Raw genomic sequence first — 14,885 nt, 5'->3', positions numbered from 1 at the left:
TGTAAAATGAATCCATATGAATCAAGCAGTTAATATAAGTCTTGTCAAGAGATATGACCTATGACCAATATATGATCTTATCTCTTTACAAGACTTGAATTAAACCCCCTTGATTCACATGGATTCATTTTAAGATAGCTGAGTTTTGGTTACCTAGACCTTTCAGTGGTGGGAAAGAAACTCTTAGGTGTCTTTAAACATATCTTAATTTGTATTTTGAAGAGTAAATGATTACAGAATTTTCATTTTTGGGTGAACAAACCCTTTTAATTGCTATTATGTAGAGGTGTATGAGATCTGATTAAACATATCCGATTTATCCATACCACGTCTAATAGTTCTGAGTATTTTCTTACCCTCAGATATACCTGCCCCAGCCGCCAATGTGTCCTGACCCCGTCTACAAGCTCATGTTGAGCTGCTGGCACAGGAACACCAAAGAGCGTCCATCTTTCCAGGAGATTCATCACACACTACTGGAGTGCAAGCCATAGTGTACACTTATGTGCCAACCTTGGCACTCCTAGAGACATTTCAGTTCGCCCACAGGACTCCAGTCATCTACACACCGCAACATGCACTTATACATTCCCATATATAGGAAGTGAGATCAGAATCTATTATTTTTTCTGTAGCAATTTTCACTGTGAGTGTGCAAAGTCAAACTGATATACAGCACAGTCCAAAAGTTTGGAACCACTAAGATTTTTAATGTTTTTAAAAGAAGTTTCGTCTGTTCACCAAGGCTACATTTATTTAATTAAAAATACAGTAAAAAACAGTAATATTGTGAAATATTATTACAATTTAGAATAACTGTGTACTATTTAATTATATTTGACAAAGTAATTTATTCCTGTGATGCAAAGCTGAATTTTCAGCATCATTACTCCAGTCTTCAGTGTCACATGATCCTTCAGAAATCATTCTAATATGCTGATTTGCTGCTCAATAAACATTTATGATTATTTTCAATGTTGAAAACAGTTGTGTACTTTTTTTTCAGGATTCCTTGATGAATAGAAAGTTCAAAAGAACAGCATTTATCTGAAATACAAAGCTTCTGTAGCATTATACACTACCGTTCAAAAGTTTGGGGTGAGTAAGAATTTTTATTTTTTTGAAAAGAAATTAAAGAAATTAATACTTTTATTCAGCAAGGATGCATTAAATCAATCAAAAGTGGCAGTAAAGACATGTATAATGTTACAAAAGATTAGATTTCAGATAAACACTGTTCTTTTGAACTTTCTATTCATCAAATAATCCTGAAAAAAAAATATTGTACACAAATATTTTGTTCAATTGTACACATTAAATGTTTCTTGAGCAGCAGATCAGCATATTAGAATGATTTCTGAAGGATCATGTGACACTGAAGACTGGTAATGATGCTGAAAATTCAGCTTTGCCATCACAGGAATAAATTACTTTGTGAAATATATTCAAATAGAAAACAGTTATTTTAAATTGTAATAATATTTCACAATATTACTGTTTTTATTGTATTTTTAATTAAATAAATGTAGCCTTGGTGAGCAGAGAAAACTTCTTTTAAAAACATTAAAAATCTTAGTGGTTCCAAAGTTTTGGACTGTACTGTATATTTACAAACATACACACACACGTGTGTAATATATATATATATATATATATATATATATATATATGCATGTATGTATGTATGTATGTATGTGTGTATATATATATATATATATATATATATATATATATATATATATATATATATATACACGTGTGTGTGTATGTATGTATGTATGTATGTATATATATACAGCTATGGAAAAAATTAAGAGACCACTCCAAGTTCAGAAATCAATGTTAAGTGGTCTCTTAATTTTTTCCATAGCTGTATATATATATATATACATATACATATACATATACATATACATATATATATATATATATATATATATATATATATATAGTACGATTGAACTATACGCCCCCTAAGTGCCTTCGGTTGGCATACAATACCTGGGCAGCACTAGGCCAAAGTAAATGTAGCAATAAATTTAGGCACCTTTAACACAGCAGAATTGGATTTTAAAACACTGTGTATTTTCTCCAAATAACTTTATTCTAACTGAAATATCTATTTCTGAATAGAAAAGGGCAATGCATTAAGACAAGGTATTGGCTACTAATGGGCCTTTTATTATTTCCAATTTATTGTTGTTTTCAGTGTTTTGAGGCCGAAGACAGCTTGAATGTAAATAAAAATCATTAATTGACATTCAGATTCACCTTTGGTTTTATCTTGATGTCGCTTGACGTTTGTGTACATGTTCATCTCATTTATTGAAAATGCTAAAGTATTTTGTTATTTTACATATTTTATTATTTTCTCTGTAGTAAACTGCAAAGACCACTTTAAACCAAGTGGAGTAACATAAAGTTTATCTGGTTGTCACAGAATTTAAAATTCAAAATCAGAAAAATTCAATTAAAATTGTAAATGTAAAATATTATAGTTATCCTGCAACTACCTATATATGTGTTTATATTTAAGTGTACCGCTTTACATACGTGTTTTGCTTGTTATGGTGATAATGGTGATTATTTAAGTCCATTTCATTATTTTTCTTTGCTCATCAACTTTTGTATCAACAAACAGAAATTTCAGCATAATGAGCTATAAATAGCCATAATCCTTTTACAGAAATCTGTTAAAGTATTTGCATGAAGATGGATGAAATACGAAATATAGTAAAATTACTTACTACATTTTTTCATTGCATTTGTCCTATGTGTTCATCTATTCTCAAAGTAGGCGGAATGGGGCAGTAAGTACATTTGTTATCACCAGTTTCATTTATCTGTAGAAAAGATGAAAATTAGCTTATTTTGAAGGTGTTTGTCTTTCTTTTACGTTCGAGTATATTCTAGGTGGTGCTGAATTGCTAAACTGTTGGATAAATACTGGATTTGTATTGAACAGATGCACTATGATGGTTTACAGTAAGTTGTGATATGTTTTCGCATGTGAAACGTGCTGCAAATGGGACACTCAGAAATCTGTTTTGTAATTAACTTGTATACTTGTAAATCATTTTTGTATGGTCATTGCATATGACAATAATATTGAAAATGTGTGCACCTTTTGGGGTCAGTTGAGATATCTGCCATTTTATAAGAAGTGTTTTGGTTGTGGATTTAAAAATCTCTTATCTATATGTATATAATAATTTTAACATTCTTGACATGACTGATGAAGTTGCATTATAGATATGCTTTAATTCTGCACTGTTTAAATGTTTTCTCAACAAGTCTTTAAAATTTTCTTCCTTCATACTATAAACAGAACAGTATAGTCCTTTTTCAGACTTTGAGTTTGTTTACAAAAACCTGGAAATATTCAACATTCCACTTTATAAAACACGTCTTTGTGAGAAAAGGAAAAACAACCCTTTTTTATATATATATATATATATATATATATATATATATATATATATATATATATATATATATATATATATATATATATATATTCTCCACATTGACCATATCTTTATCACAATGAAGGCGAAAACTGGATTTTTGTTTTATCCATATGAAAAATATCCTGCATTTTCTTTCTTTAATCCTTTAATCATTTGGTGCTCTATTTGTATTGCTATGCTTTGTGCTGTATTCTTTTAATAGCAGTCTTTTTTCACTAATAATCTATTGTACATGTAGGCCTAAGTGTTAGAAAATTGTACATAAGATATAATAAATTGATGAATCTCTAAAAATGTTGTCTAGATATTTTATAATTACAAAAGGACAGATTTTATATCTACAGTAATGTGTATTTGTATGTGAATTGTACAGATTCATTTTGAAGGTGTGTGTACTGAAATATTTGCTTTTTAAAAGTTCCTTTGTGCTTTTTTTGTCTAATAAATATAATTTTAAAACTGAGTTTCTAATAATAATGTTCTGCTATTCATCACGTTACTTAGGTTAGCCTGGTCTGACAGTAGCTAAGTCTTGATTGGCCAGAGAAGATGTCACGTCACAGAAAGGAAACAGCTGATTGGACTATAGAAGTGTGATCTCCAATCACACCATGGCGGCTGTGCAAACTCCATCTGTACACAGACACTGGCGAAACACCGCGTTAGAAACGGTTGCGAAGGGAAAGTACTATATCACAGGTAGCATATAATATATTGTATGAATGTAAAGATAGGATGAAGAAAGTAGTGTTGGTAACCGGTGCGAACAGGTAACGAAACTGTGTTTAATTGTTTTCTTTATAGTTTCACATCACTATTATGATAGATAGACATCACTGTTTTAAACTTAATTCTGTTGTCTTTGTAGTGATGGAAACTTTTGGTAATTTTTCAAATGTTTCTGTTTTAAATAACCAAAAGACAACTTAGGAAGAAATTAATTAGGATTAATTTGATTGATTGTATTGTTATGCATATAATAGCAAGTAGTTGAGAAACATGTTGCACAATGCATCTCTCTACTCTGTAAGTTAATGTTCACTGCATATAACCCTGTTTCCTTGCATCTGTTCAGTGGTATTGGTCTTGCCCTGTGTGAGCGTCTACTCAGCCAGGATGCCCAGGTGCAGCTCTGTCTGGCCTGCAGGAACATGCAGAGAGCTGAGGCTGCCCGACAGGCTCTTCTAGTGTCTCACCCTCAAGCTCAAGTTTCTCTGCTGCACTTAGATGTGGGCAACATGCACTCTGTGGTCAGGGCTGCTGAGGAGTTCAAGCAAAAGTAAGATATAAAATACACTATAATTTTGATGGACTTGATGCTGTTATGCTTATACACTTTACTTTTAGTGTAAGCATAATAGTGACTGACCACCAGAGGCTCTCAAGCTCTAAAAAGCATGATAAAAGTATTTTGTATGACTCATCCGGTATATTCCAAGTTTTTTAAAGTTATTTTATAGTTAATAAAAAAAAATCCTTTCCTCTTAAAGGTGCCCTAGAATAAAAAATTGAATTTACCTTGAAATGAAATGACATACAGTGAGTCTCAAACATCATTGTTTCCTCATTCTTGTGTAAATCTCATTTGTTTAAAAGACCTCCGAAAAACAGGCGAATCTCAACATAACACCAACTGTTACGTAACACTCTGCATCATTAATATGTACGCACCCAATATTTGCATATGCCAGCTCATGTTCAAGGCATTACACAAGGGCAGCCAGTTATTAACGTCTGGATGTGCTCAGCTGAATCATCAGACTAGGTAAGCAAGCAAGAACAATAGCGAAAAATGGCAGATGGAGCGATAATAACTGACATGATACATGATAACATGATATTTTTAGTGATATTTGTAAATTGTCTTTATAAATGTTTCGTTAGCATGTTGCTAATGTACTGTTAAATGTGGTTAATGTTACCATCGTTTCTCACTGTATTCACGGAGACAAGACTGTCGTTATTTTCATTTTTAAACACTTGCAGTCTGTATAATTCATAAACACAACTTCATTCTTTATAAATCTCTCCAATAGTGTGTAATGTTAGCTTTAGCCACAGAGCACTATCAAACTCATTCAGAATCAAATGTAAACATCCAAATAAATACTATACTCACATGATCCGACGCATGCATGCAGTATGCATGACAAACATCTTGTTAAGATCCATTTGAGGGTTATATTAGCTGTGTGAACTTTGTAAAGCACTGTTTTATGGGGGGGGGAGCACGCGATTTAAAGGGGCCAAGCGCTGAATCGGTGCATAGTTAATGATGCCCCAAAAAAAAAAAACTATGGGGTATTTTGAGCTGAAACTTCACAGACACATTCAGGGGACACCTTAGACTTATATTACATCTTGTAAAAACTGGTTCTAGGGCACCTTTAAATCTCACTTGGGCATTTAGTGCACCACAGTCAGTAAGCATGAACCTGTCTAACAAAAATATGTTCTAAAGCCCAAGGACGATTCACACCAAGAATGATAACTATAACCATAAAGATATGGTTCTAAAAATCTTTCTAAATATAAAAGAATAGCAGAGTCCACACCACAACTATAACAGTAGTGGCACAGAGAAACAATATCTTTGGAATCATAATTTTTTTCCAGCTGATGAACAATAGCCATATAGAATCCATCCTGCTTTAAAGAGATCAAGCATTTACTTCGCTGGTGTGGACGCTAATATAGTTATTGTTCTTCATGTGAACGGGCCATAAAAGGTCACCCAAAAATGAAATTTCTGTCATTAATTACTCACCCTCATGTCGTTCCAAACCTGTTAGACCTTCGTTCATCTTCAAAGTAAGATATTTTTGATGAAATCCTTGAGCTTTCTGGCTTCCAATAGACTGCAACGTTATTACCACTTTCAAGGCCCAGAACGGTAGTAAAGACATTGTTAAAATAGTCCATGTGACTAGTGGTTAAACCTTAAAGGAGTAGTTCACTTTCAAATTAAAATTTCCTGATAATTTACTCACCCCCATGTCATACAAGATGTCTATGTCTTTCTTTCTTCAGTCAAAAAGAAATTTTGATGAAATGATTCCAGGATTTTTCTCCATATAGTGGACTTCAATGGACCCCAAATGGATGAAGGTCAAAATTACAGTTTCAGCGCAGCTTCAAAGCATTTTACACAATCCCGGATGAAAAATAAAGGTCTTATCTAGAGAAATCATCGCTCATTTTCTAAAAAGAATTTTTAAATTATATATGTTTTAACCATAAATGCTCATCTTGAATTGGCGCTCTTCTTCTTCTTCTCTATTAGAATTCCAGCAGTGTAGACACTGCTAAGTGTATTACTGCCCTCCACTACTAGTTGTTATATACTTGCATATTGTATATGGCAATTTAGTTCAAACTTTAGTTCAAAGCTAGGTCAAGATGAGCATTTATGGTTAAAACGTATACATTTATTTATTTATTTATTTTATTTTTTTAGAAAATAAGCAATGGTTCCTCTAGATAAGACCCTTATTTCTTGTCTGGGATTGCGTAGAACGCTTTGAAGCTGCAATAAAACTGTAATTTTGACCTTCAACCATTTGGCGTCCATTGAAGTCCACTATATGGAGAAAAATCCTGGAATGTTTTCATCAAAAACCTTAATTTCTTTTCAACTGAAGAAAGAAGGACATGGACATCTTGGTTGACATGGGGGTGAGTAAATTATCAGGAAATTTTAATTTGAAAGTGAACTAATCCTTTAATGTTATGAAGTGTCGAATTATTTCTGTGCGCAAAAAACAAAAACAAACAAAAAAATAACTATTCAACAATTTCTTCTCTTCCATGTCAGTCTCCTATGCTGTTGACGTAGTAAACACAGTGCAGCACTTCCGGGTTCAGAACGCTGGATCATTATTGGCCCTGCTCCTGGGGACCGACTGTCCTGCAGAGTTTATGCTACCTTCACATGCTCTCGGAATTATAGTAAATACAAGTTTCTTAGGTAAAAATTGCACATGAACGCCCTGCCATTTCAAAACTTGAATGCACTGTGCTCGTAATCACTACTTCACAAGTGGGAATTATCAAATTTCCAATAGCACGTGAAGGCAGCATTAGCTCCAACCCTAATCAAACACACCTGAACCAGCTAATCATTATACTGTATGCTTTGCTTCAAAATCACAGGCAGGTGTGCTGAAGTAGGTTGGAAATAAACTTTGCAGGACAGTGACGGTGCATATGAATTTGCATACTATCTGAGTAGGTACTACATGTGACTTTACTGAGCTCCGTTAAAAATCATACATACTACTCTTTTGGCCTACTGTTTTTTTGCATACTATATAGTAGAGAAGTATTCGATTTCGGGTTCAGCGTGGGCCTCCAGGAGCAGGGTTGAAGACCTCTGTGCTAATGTTTTTATAACATTATTAAAAAGACAAGACAACAAATGTTCTATTAACATTAACCTTCCCAGAATGTTAGCAAAAGTTCTGAGACTGTTCCCTTGTTCCCAGTGCCATTTGGTGTTGTTTTAGTACTTTCAGTACTCTAGTATCCATGCCAGAAACAACATAACAAAATAAAATGCACTTATATGTAATGAACAGTTTGAATACTTTTTAAACCCCTTGGAGCCTTTGCATTTATACAAAGTTAATCAGATTATTCCATCAATACTTTGGTACATGGTGGTATGATATGACCAGTAAAGCACATTTGATAAAAATATATTAAAACGTTTTTAACATATTTTATTTATTTATTTATTTATTTATTTATTTTTTAACAGGTACGACAGATTGGACTATCTGTATCTCAATGCTGGAATCATGCCTAATCCCAGGGTAGATTACAAAGCCTTTTATAAAGGCCTGTTTTCTAGGTACAGTATTTCTTTCTATATACACTACAGTTCAGTTGGGCTCATAATAAAGACCTTTATAATGTTACTATTTCAAATAAATGCTGTTCTTTACTGTTCTGAACTTATTCATCATAGAAAATCCAGAAAAAAAATATCACGGTTTCCACAAAAATAATAAGCAGCACAACTGTTTTTAACAATGATAATAATAAGAAATGTTATGAGTTTGTGCTCTATCATTACACCCCTCAACCTTAAATCCGATATTGCCGTCATATTATTTACTACACTTGAAAAGAATACAAATACACAAACTGTGCATATACTATGCAAATTTCTTTTATGCATGTAATTCTAGATTAAAAAAAATAATAAAAAATTTGCTTGTAATGTAATCAGCCAGTGATTCAGTATTATACACTTTAAAAAATTGATTGTTGCATACCTAGTACTGTTTTGTATACTACTTTTAAAGATACACTGCAGGTTGTAGTATATACTGATGTTGTAGACAGTGTGCTATTTTATAATAGTATATTATAAATACTATAGCAGAAGTCTTTGATTATAATTCATCTTATCTACCCATCAGAAATGTGGTTCACATGTTTGCCACGGCGGAGGGTATTCTGACCCAGGAAGATAAGGTCACACCCATTGGTTTGCAGGAGGTGTTTGCCACTAATCTTTTTGGTCATTTCCTTCTGGTAAGTTGATGGATAGGAGCTACCGAGTGTGGCAGAGCAGTATTTCTATCTTTTCCGTGCAGCACTATCAAAAAAAATCATCCGCCTCAAAAAGATCACCCAGAAAAATATTTCATCCACGGATGCCACAGTATTCATTTCACTCTTGTCAACAACCTGTTCCCTGGCAGCTGCCTGATCAATAATTCATCCAAACGTCTCTAGTACTGAAAGTATTTTCAGTCCTCAAATTGCAGCCCTGTGCTTTCTTGTGAAGTGATGCTGATGTTAATTGAAGAGCTCATTCATTTACTAAGGCATCTGGTCATCAGTGCTGGAATTCAAGGCAGCAGCATTAAGCCCACATGCTTACAGTGGAGTTATTGTGGCTCAAGTGGTTCAGACATTAAAGTTGCAGTAGATATGACACTCCATGTCCTCGAAGGCCAGACAAGCCGTATCGATTTTCTGCTAGGACGGCACCGAGTGAGGGGGATCAAGTGAGGCTTGTTTTTCCTGTCAAGTTTGCCCTCTGCTTCTCTCTCTCTCGCTCTCTCAAACACATACTCACACACACACACTCAAATTCTTCTTTTTCATTATTTAAAAAGGTAAAATAAAAAATACATATAAACTGTATACTAAATATTTTCCCTGTAACTTGCACTTTATCCAGTTCTGGTAAGAAAATGTTGATTTCCTGTATATTACAAGCAAAAACAGTAGCACGTCATCGGAAAAATACAGAAAGCCCTAATTTTAAACAATAGTTACAGGAATTGTCTTATTATTTGGCTTTGAAAACTCACATATATTGTTAAGGGAAAACCTGAAAAGTTTTTCAAAGTATGGAAACCTTTTATGGGATTTTTGAAGGAAACCGATCCTAATAGTCTCTTTTCTGTGTAACTTAGATTAATATGCATTACGTGTTATAATATAAATGTACCATTGTAAAAAAATAATAATAATAATTCAAATTTTTTTCTTTTTTTGTGTGTGTGTGTGTGCGCTTTGTTTTGTTTCTGGTGGTAACGTTTATAGAAAGTTCAAAAGATCAAGGTAAAAAAATACATATAAACAAAAAAAAAAAACTAAAATATACATTCAGAAGTTTCTAAGATTTTTAAAATACTTCTATTTAGCAAATTCATCAGAAGTGACAGTAAATTTATAATGTTTGAAAAGATTTCGATTTCAAATAAATGCTGAACTATTGAACTTTCCATTCATGAAAGAATCCACAAAAAAATATTAAGCAGCAACTGTTTTCAACATTGATGTTTATTGAGAAATGTTTGAGCAGCAAATCATCATATTAGAAATGATTTAGTCATTCTAAGTAGTTTGTCAACACAGAAATAAATTATGTAAATTAGAAAACTGTTTTTAAATTGCAATAATATTTCACAATATTACTGTTTTACTGTATTTTTTTTTTTAATCAAATAAAAGCATTGGTGAGCAGAGGAGACTTCTTTCAAAAACATTAAAAAATATTACCAACACCTAACGTTTTAACATTTGTTTATTTTTTAATTTTCAATTTTATATATATATATATATATTATACAGCTATGGAAAAAATTAAGACCACTTAACATTGATTTCTGAACTTGGAGTGGTCTCTTAATTTTTTCCATAATATATATATATATATATATGTATATATATATATATATATATATATATATATATATATATATATATATATATATATATATATATATATATATATATATATATATAAATTTTTTTTATTTATAACCAGTTTCATTTGTCAGCCATTTTGTTCTCCGGGTGTTGTTCCTCACTGTGTTGTTTAAGGCAAAGTGTGGTGCTCTGTTTGTTTCTTTGAGTGACCTGACTTGTCAACTTTTGACTCAACTAATGGTGAGAGTTTGAGGCAGCATTACCAGTATGGCCATACAATGGAAGACTGAAACACTGTTTTTGTAATTTTGTTTAGCATGCAGAAATGGTGCAGAAATTAAGTAGTACATCCCTGATCCAACTGTATTTTCTGCTCCTGTGACAGGTGAGGGAACTGGAGCCCTTATTGTGCCAGACGGACCACAATTCTCTAGTGATCTGGACATCCTCCAGTAATGCCCAGCGAACAGCCTTTAGTCTAGATGACATTCAGCATCAGAAAGGCTGTGAGCCCTACAGCTCCTCGAAATATGCATCTGATCTACTTAGCTTTGCTCTAAACCGCCGCTACAATAGCCAGGTAAGTTCCCATTTCCTTGCAGAACTTGATAGCCACACTTCAAAACTTCTAAACATTTGCATATGTTATATACAGTACTCATAATATACCATTATCATTTATTATTATATTATTTGTGAATTATTAATTAATACTCCTGATCCGTTCTCAGGGTTTGTACTCATCAGTGATCTGTCCTGGTCTGGTCATGACTAACCTCACCTATGGCATTCTACCATCATTCTTCTGGACCCTCATCATGCCAATAATGTGGCTTGTAGGCCCCCAATTTACTTCACTTCTTGTATATAAACACGATAATAGGAAAGTCACACACAAATTTAACATTGTAATAAATTCCTGTCCTGTCTCATCAGATAAGAATATTCACCAACACTTTTACCCTCTCACCTTACAATGGAGCGGAGGCTTTGGTATGTACTAGCACCAACCCAAATGATTCAAGCATCAAGTTTAAATCTGAATAATTATTAAAATACACTCACTGGCCACTTTATTTGGTACACCTGTTCAATTGCTAGCTACTACAAATATCTAATCAGCCAGTCACAATGCAGCAACTCAATACATTTAGACATGTAGACAAGGTCAAGACAATATGGTGCAGTTCAAACTGAGCATCAGAATGGGGAAGAAAGGTGATTTAAGTGACTTTAAACATGGCATGGTTGTTGGTGCCAGACGGGCTGGTCTGAGTATTTCAGAATCTGCTGACCTACAAGGATTTTCACACACAACCATCTCTAGGGTTTACACAAAATATCCAGTGAGTGACTGTTCTGTCAGCGAAAATATTGTTGATACTGGTTCGAGCTGATAGAAAGGCAACAGTAACTCAAATAACCACTCGTTACAACCGAGGTATGCAGAAGAGCGTCTCTGAATGCACAACAGGTCAAACTTTGAAGCAGATGGGCTACAGCAGCAGAAGACCACACTGGTGCCACTCCTGTCAGCTAAGAACAGGAAACTGAGGCTATTTCCTGCACCTTGTTGAATCTATGCCATGAAGAATTAAGGCAATTCTGAAGGCAAAAGGGGGTTGAACCCAGTACTAGCAAGGTGTACCTAATAAAGTGGCCGGTGAGTGTATATTGCAACCCTTTATAGAACTACTGAATTTTTTGAGTGGGAAACAAATGTTTTATTGTACATGGAATGGAAAAAAAAATAAGTGAAACCACTCTAAACATTATAATAGTTTTTAAAGCTTTAGTGTTGCAAGTCACTTGGAGAAATGACTTGGCCTCATAAACTTCTCTTAGTCTCAGTTTTCATCTATTGTTTTTTATTACACAGTTTTGGCTGTTCATGCAGAAACCTGAGTCACTGGACCCAATGGCCAAATACCACAGTTTGACCTCTGGGCTTGGAAACAATTACACCCAGCCACGCAAGGTCAGACCTGACAATCGGGTTCCCTCACTCATCTATGTTTATGCCTGTTTTAGTCACAGAATTTTAATTATTTTAAAATGTCATTTTATATAGGTAATTGTAGTCTATAGGGTTTATATTATTTGTGATTTGGTTGGTTCTGCCAAGAAATGGTTGGACTTTTATGTATCTCAGCTGTTGATCCTTTTCATATCATTCATTACTCATAATATCCTACATAATTTGAATGTTTTTTTTTTGTTTTAGATGGATATTGATGAAAATATTTCAGAGGCCCTCTATGTGAAGTTATTGGAACTTGAGGATACAGTGCGAAAGAAACTGAGAGACGAGGATGTAGATATCAAGGCAAAAATCGAAATGTAATATATGGAGACAAAAGCCTCATGCATTCTATGCTTACAAAAAACTTGTATTTTTAACTTGCATTTACAAACAATTATTTACATTAAGGTATTTGGCAAATGCTTTTATCCAAAGTGACATTCAAGGTACACGTTTTATCAGTTTTTGCTTTCCCTGGGAATCGAACCCATTACCTTGGGGTTTCAAAAACCATGCTCTACTGTTCGAGCTACTTGTTATTAATTATGAATGACTAATTATTACTACTAATTATTGTGCTATTTACATTAGTTTTGTTGCAGTGCATTCTGAGGTGAAGGGTTTTTACCACTGTAACTACTGTGAACAGTCAGCAGTCTCTGACTCTTGAAATGGGACCACATTTTTCTATTCCATTTTTATTTTGTCACTCAAAGCTTGATTAATAAGAGAAAAAAATGTGTTTGTGTGTGGAACTATATTGTGTACATTATTATGATTAATAATTTGCCTGGCAAAGTGTTTAATGTATCTTGAGATTTCAGTTTAACTTTACTTTGACAGACTTTTAGAGATCTGATCTGTTCTTGCCATTAAGCCGATACACTGATGTGCAATATAACATTCTTCTTTTTTTTTCTTTTTTTTTTTTAAGTGTTCACAAGCTCAAATTACAAAGCAAGTACGACAAAGTAATAGTTGATGTGCAGTTGTAACAATTTATTCAACTACACAGCATTATACATATCAGAACGATTGTAATTCTCCAGATGAGAGTTAGCAATGTGTGGGGGTTGCAGGTATTGATGGGTTGCCATGGTGACGAAGATCAGAGAATCACTTCCCTGTGTTAATAAAAAAACGAACATGCTATAACCAACTTAACTTTCTGTTTTTCTAATAATTTTAAGATTAGAGATTTTTGATCACAAACAGTTAAATGGCTCGTCAATCTTACCTCCGTCTTGAAGAGTTCTCTGGTTTCAGTACGGGTGCAGATGTTCCGGTAAATTACTATGATTAAAACTTATGAGACTGGAGCAAATTTTGTGCTGTTTTCTTTAAACTTCAAAATATGAATCCACAATATAGCACGAAGCGATGTAACTCGAGTGATCCAGACATTCGGAGCTGGTCAAATGCCGTGTGTTGGATGACTTGTTTCCACATCCTCAGGATCTGCAAATATTTGTTGCAGAGGGACTTGTGAAAAGCTGCTCGTGTCGCACTCTGTTTCCTCAGCGAAGCCACTGAGTTTAGGGTTGCAAAATGCCCAGACCATGCCACAAAAGTACACAAAAAACGCTGACATCACCAAAAACATGAGCGCATAAGACTCAATAATCGCCTCCGTCACCACATTCGGCATCCTTGTTGTGCGCGGAAGAATGGTTTCTACAAATAGATAAACAGTTATGCTATCAAACTTAGAGGTGATTGAGCTGAATGTCACGAATCACAGTCGCCTTCAGCCCAGTCAACCTGCGCTCTTGGGCATCACAACTGCTTCTGCTTTATTGACAGTTCATTGTTTCGCACTTTGCAATAATGATTGCGTTGTCAATATTCTTTAAGAGTTAAATATGTTTGGGACCAGAAGAAAGCCATATTTCCATTTAACTCCTTAATTTGAACGGTATGATGTGGATTCGTCTGGTCCTGTAAGGTGACCAGAAACCAGGGACATTTCCTATTTGAGTGGTCAAAATACCGAAATCTCATTTGTTATTATCTATTAATAAAAAAACGGGGACAATACATTTTTGAATGTTATTGTTTTTTAATTTGGTGTGGGTTCCTTATAGCCTATTATTAGCCTACATTAATAATTATTATGATTTAATTTAATTATTAGGATTTTTGGTCTGTTTTTAATACAATTTACCAAAAAACTATTAATAGTGACCATCAAAACAATGGCTGCGTCCGAAAACCTAGGT

General features: G+C 33.7%; 2 protein-coding genes across 4 annotated transcripts in view; both read left to right on the top strand.

The window, feature by feature from the left end:
• ddr2a (discoidin domain receptor tyrosine kinase 2a) overlaps positions 1-724 on the top strand; it is a 38,838-nt gene extending 38,114 nt beyond the window's left edge. For all 3 annotated transcript variants that reach the window (XM_067373039.1, XM_067373040.1, XM_067373038.1), the window contains exon 17: positions 363-724. In XM_067373039.1, the coding sequence (XP_067229140.1) occupies positions 363-494 (132 nt within the window). In that variant the 3' untranslated portion in view covers positions 495-724. The remainder of the gene's footprint in view (positions 1-362) is intronic.
• A 1,205-nt stretch (positions 725-1,929) lies between these two features.
• Positions 1,930-13,905, top strand: hsd17b7 (hydroxysteroid (17-beta) dehydrogenase 7). The gene is made up of 10 exons (XM_067373547.1): positions 1,930-2,985; positions 3,975-4,240; positions 4,546-4,749; positions 8,230-8,322; positions 8,897-9,011; positions 11,029-11,223; positions 11,375-11,479; positions 11,580-11,636; positions 12,523-12,621; positions 12,868-13,905. Exons 2-10 carry the CDS (start codon positions 4,206-4,208, stop codon positions 12,985-12,987), a joined length of 1,023 nt encoding a protein of 340 aa, XP_067229648.1. The 5' UTR covers positions 1,930-2,985; positions 3,975-4,205; the 3' UTR covers positions 12,988-13,905.
• The last annotated feature ends 980 nt before the right edge of the window (positions 13,906-14,885 follow it).

This window comes from Chanodichthys erythropterus, chromosome 21 (assembly GCF_024489055.1).
Source record: "Chanodichthys erythropterus isolate Z2021 chromosome 21, ASM2448905v1, whole genome shotgun sequence".
Lineage (NCBI taxonomy): Eukaryota > Metazoa > Chordata > Actinopteri > Cypriniformes > Xenocyprididae > Chanodichthys > Chanodichthys erythropterus.
The sequence above is the reverse complement of the archived record's forward strand: the minus strand, read 5'-3'. Positions and strand labels throughout refer to the sequence as shown.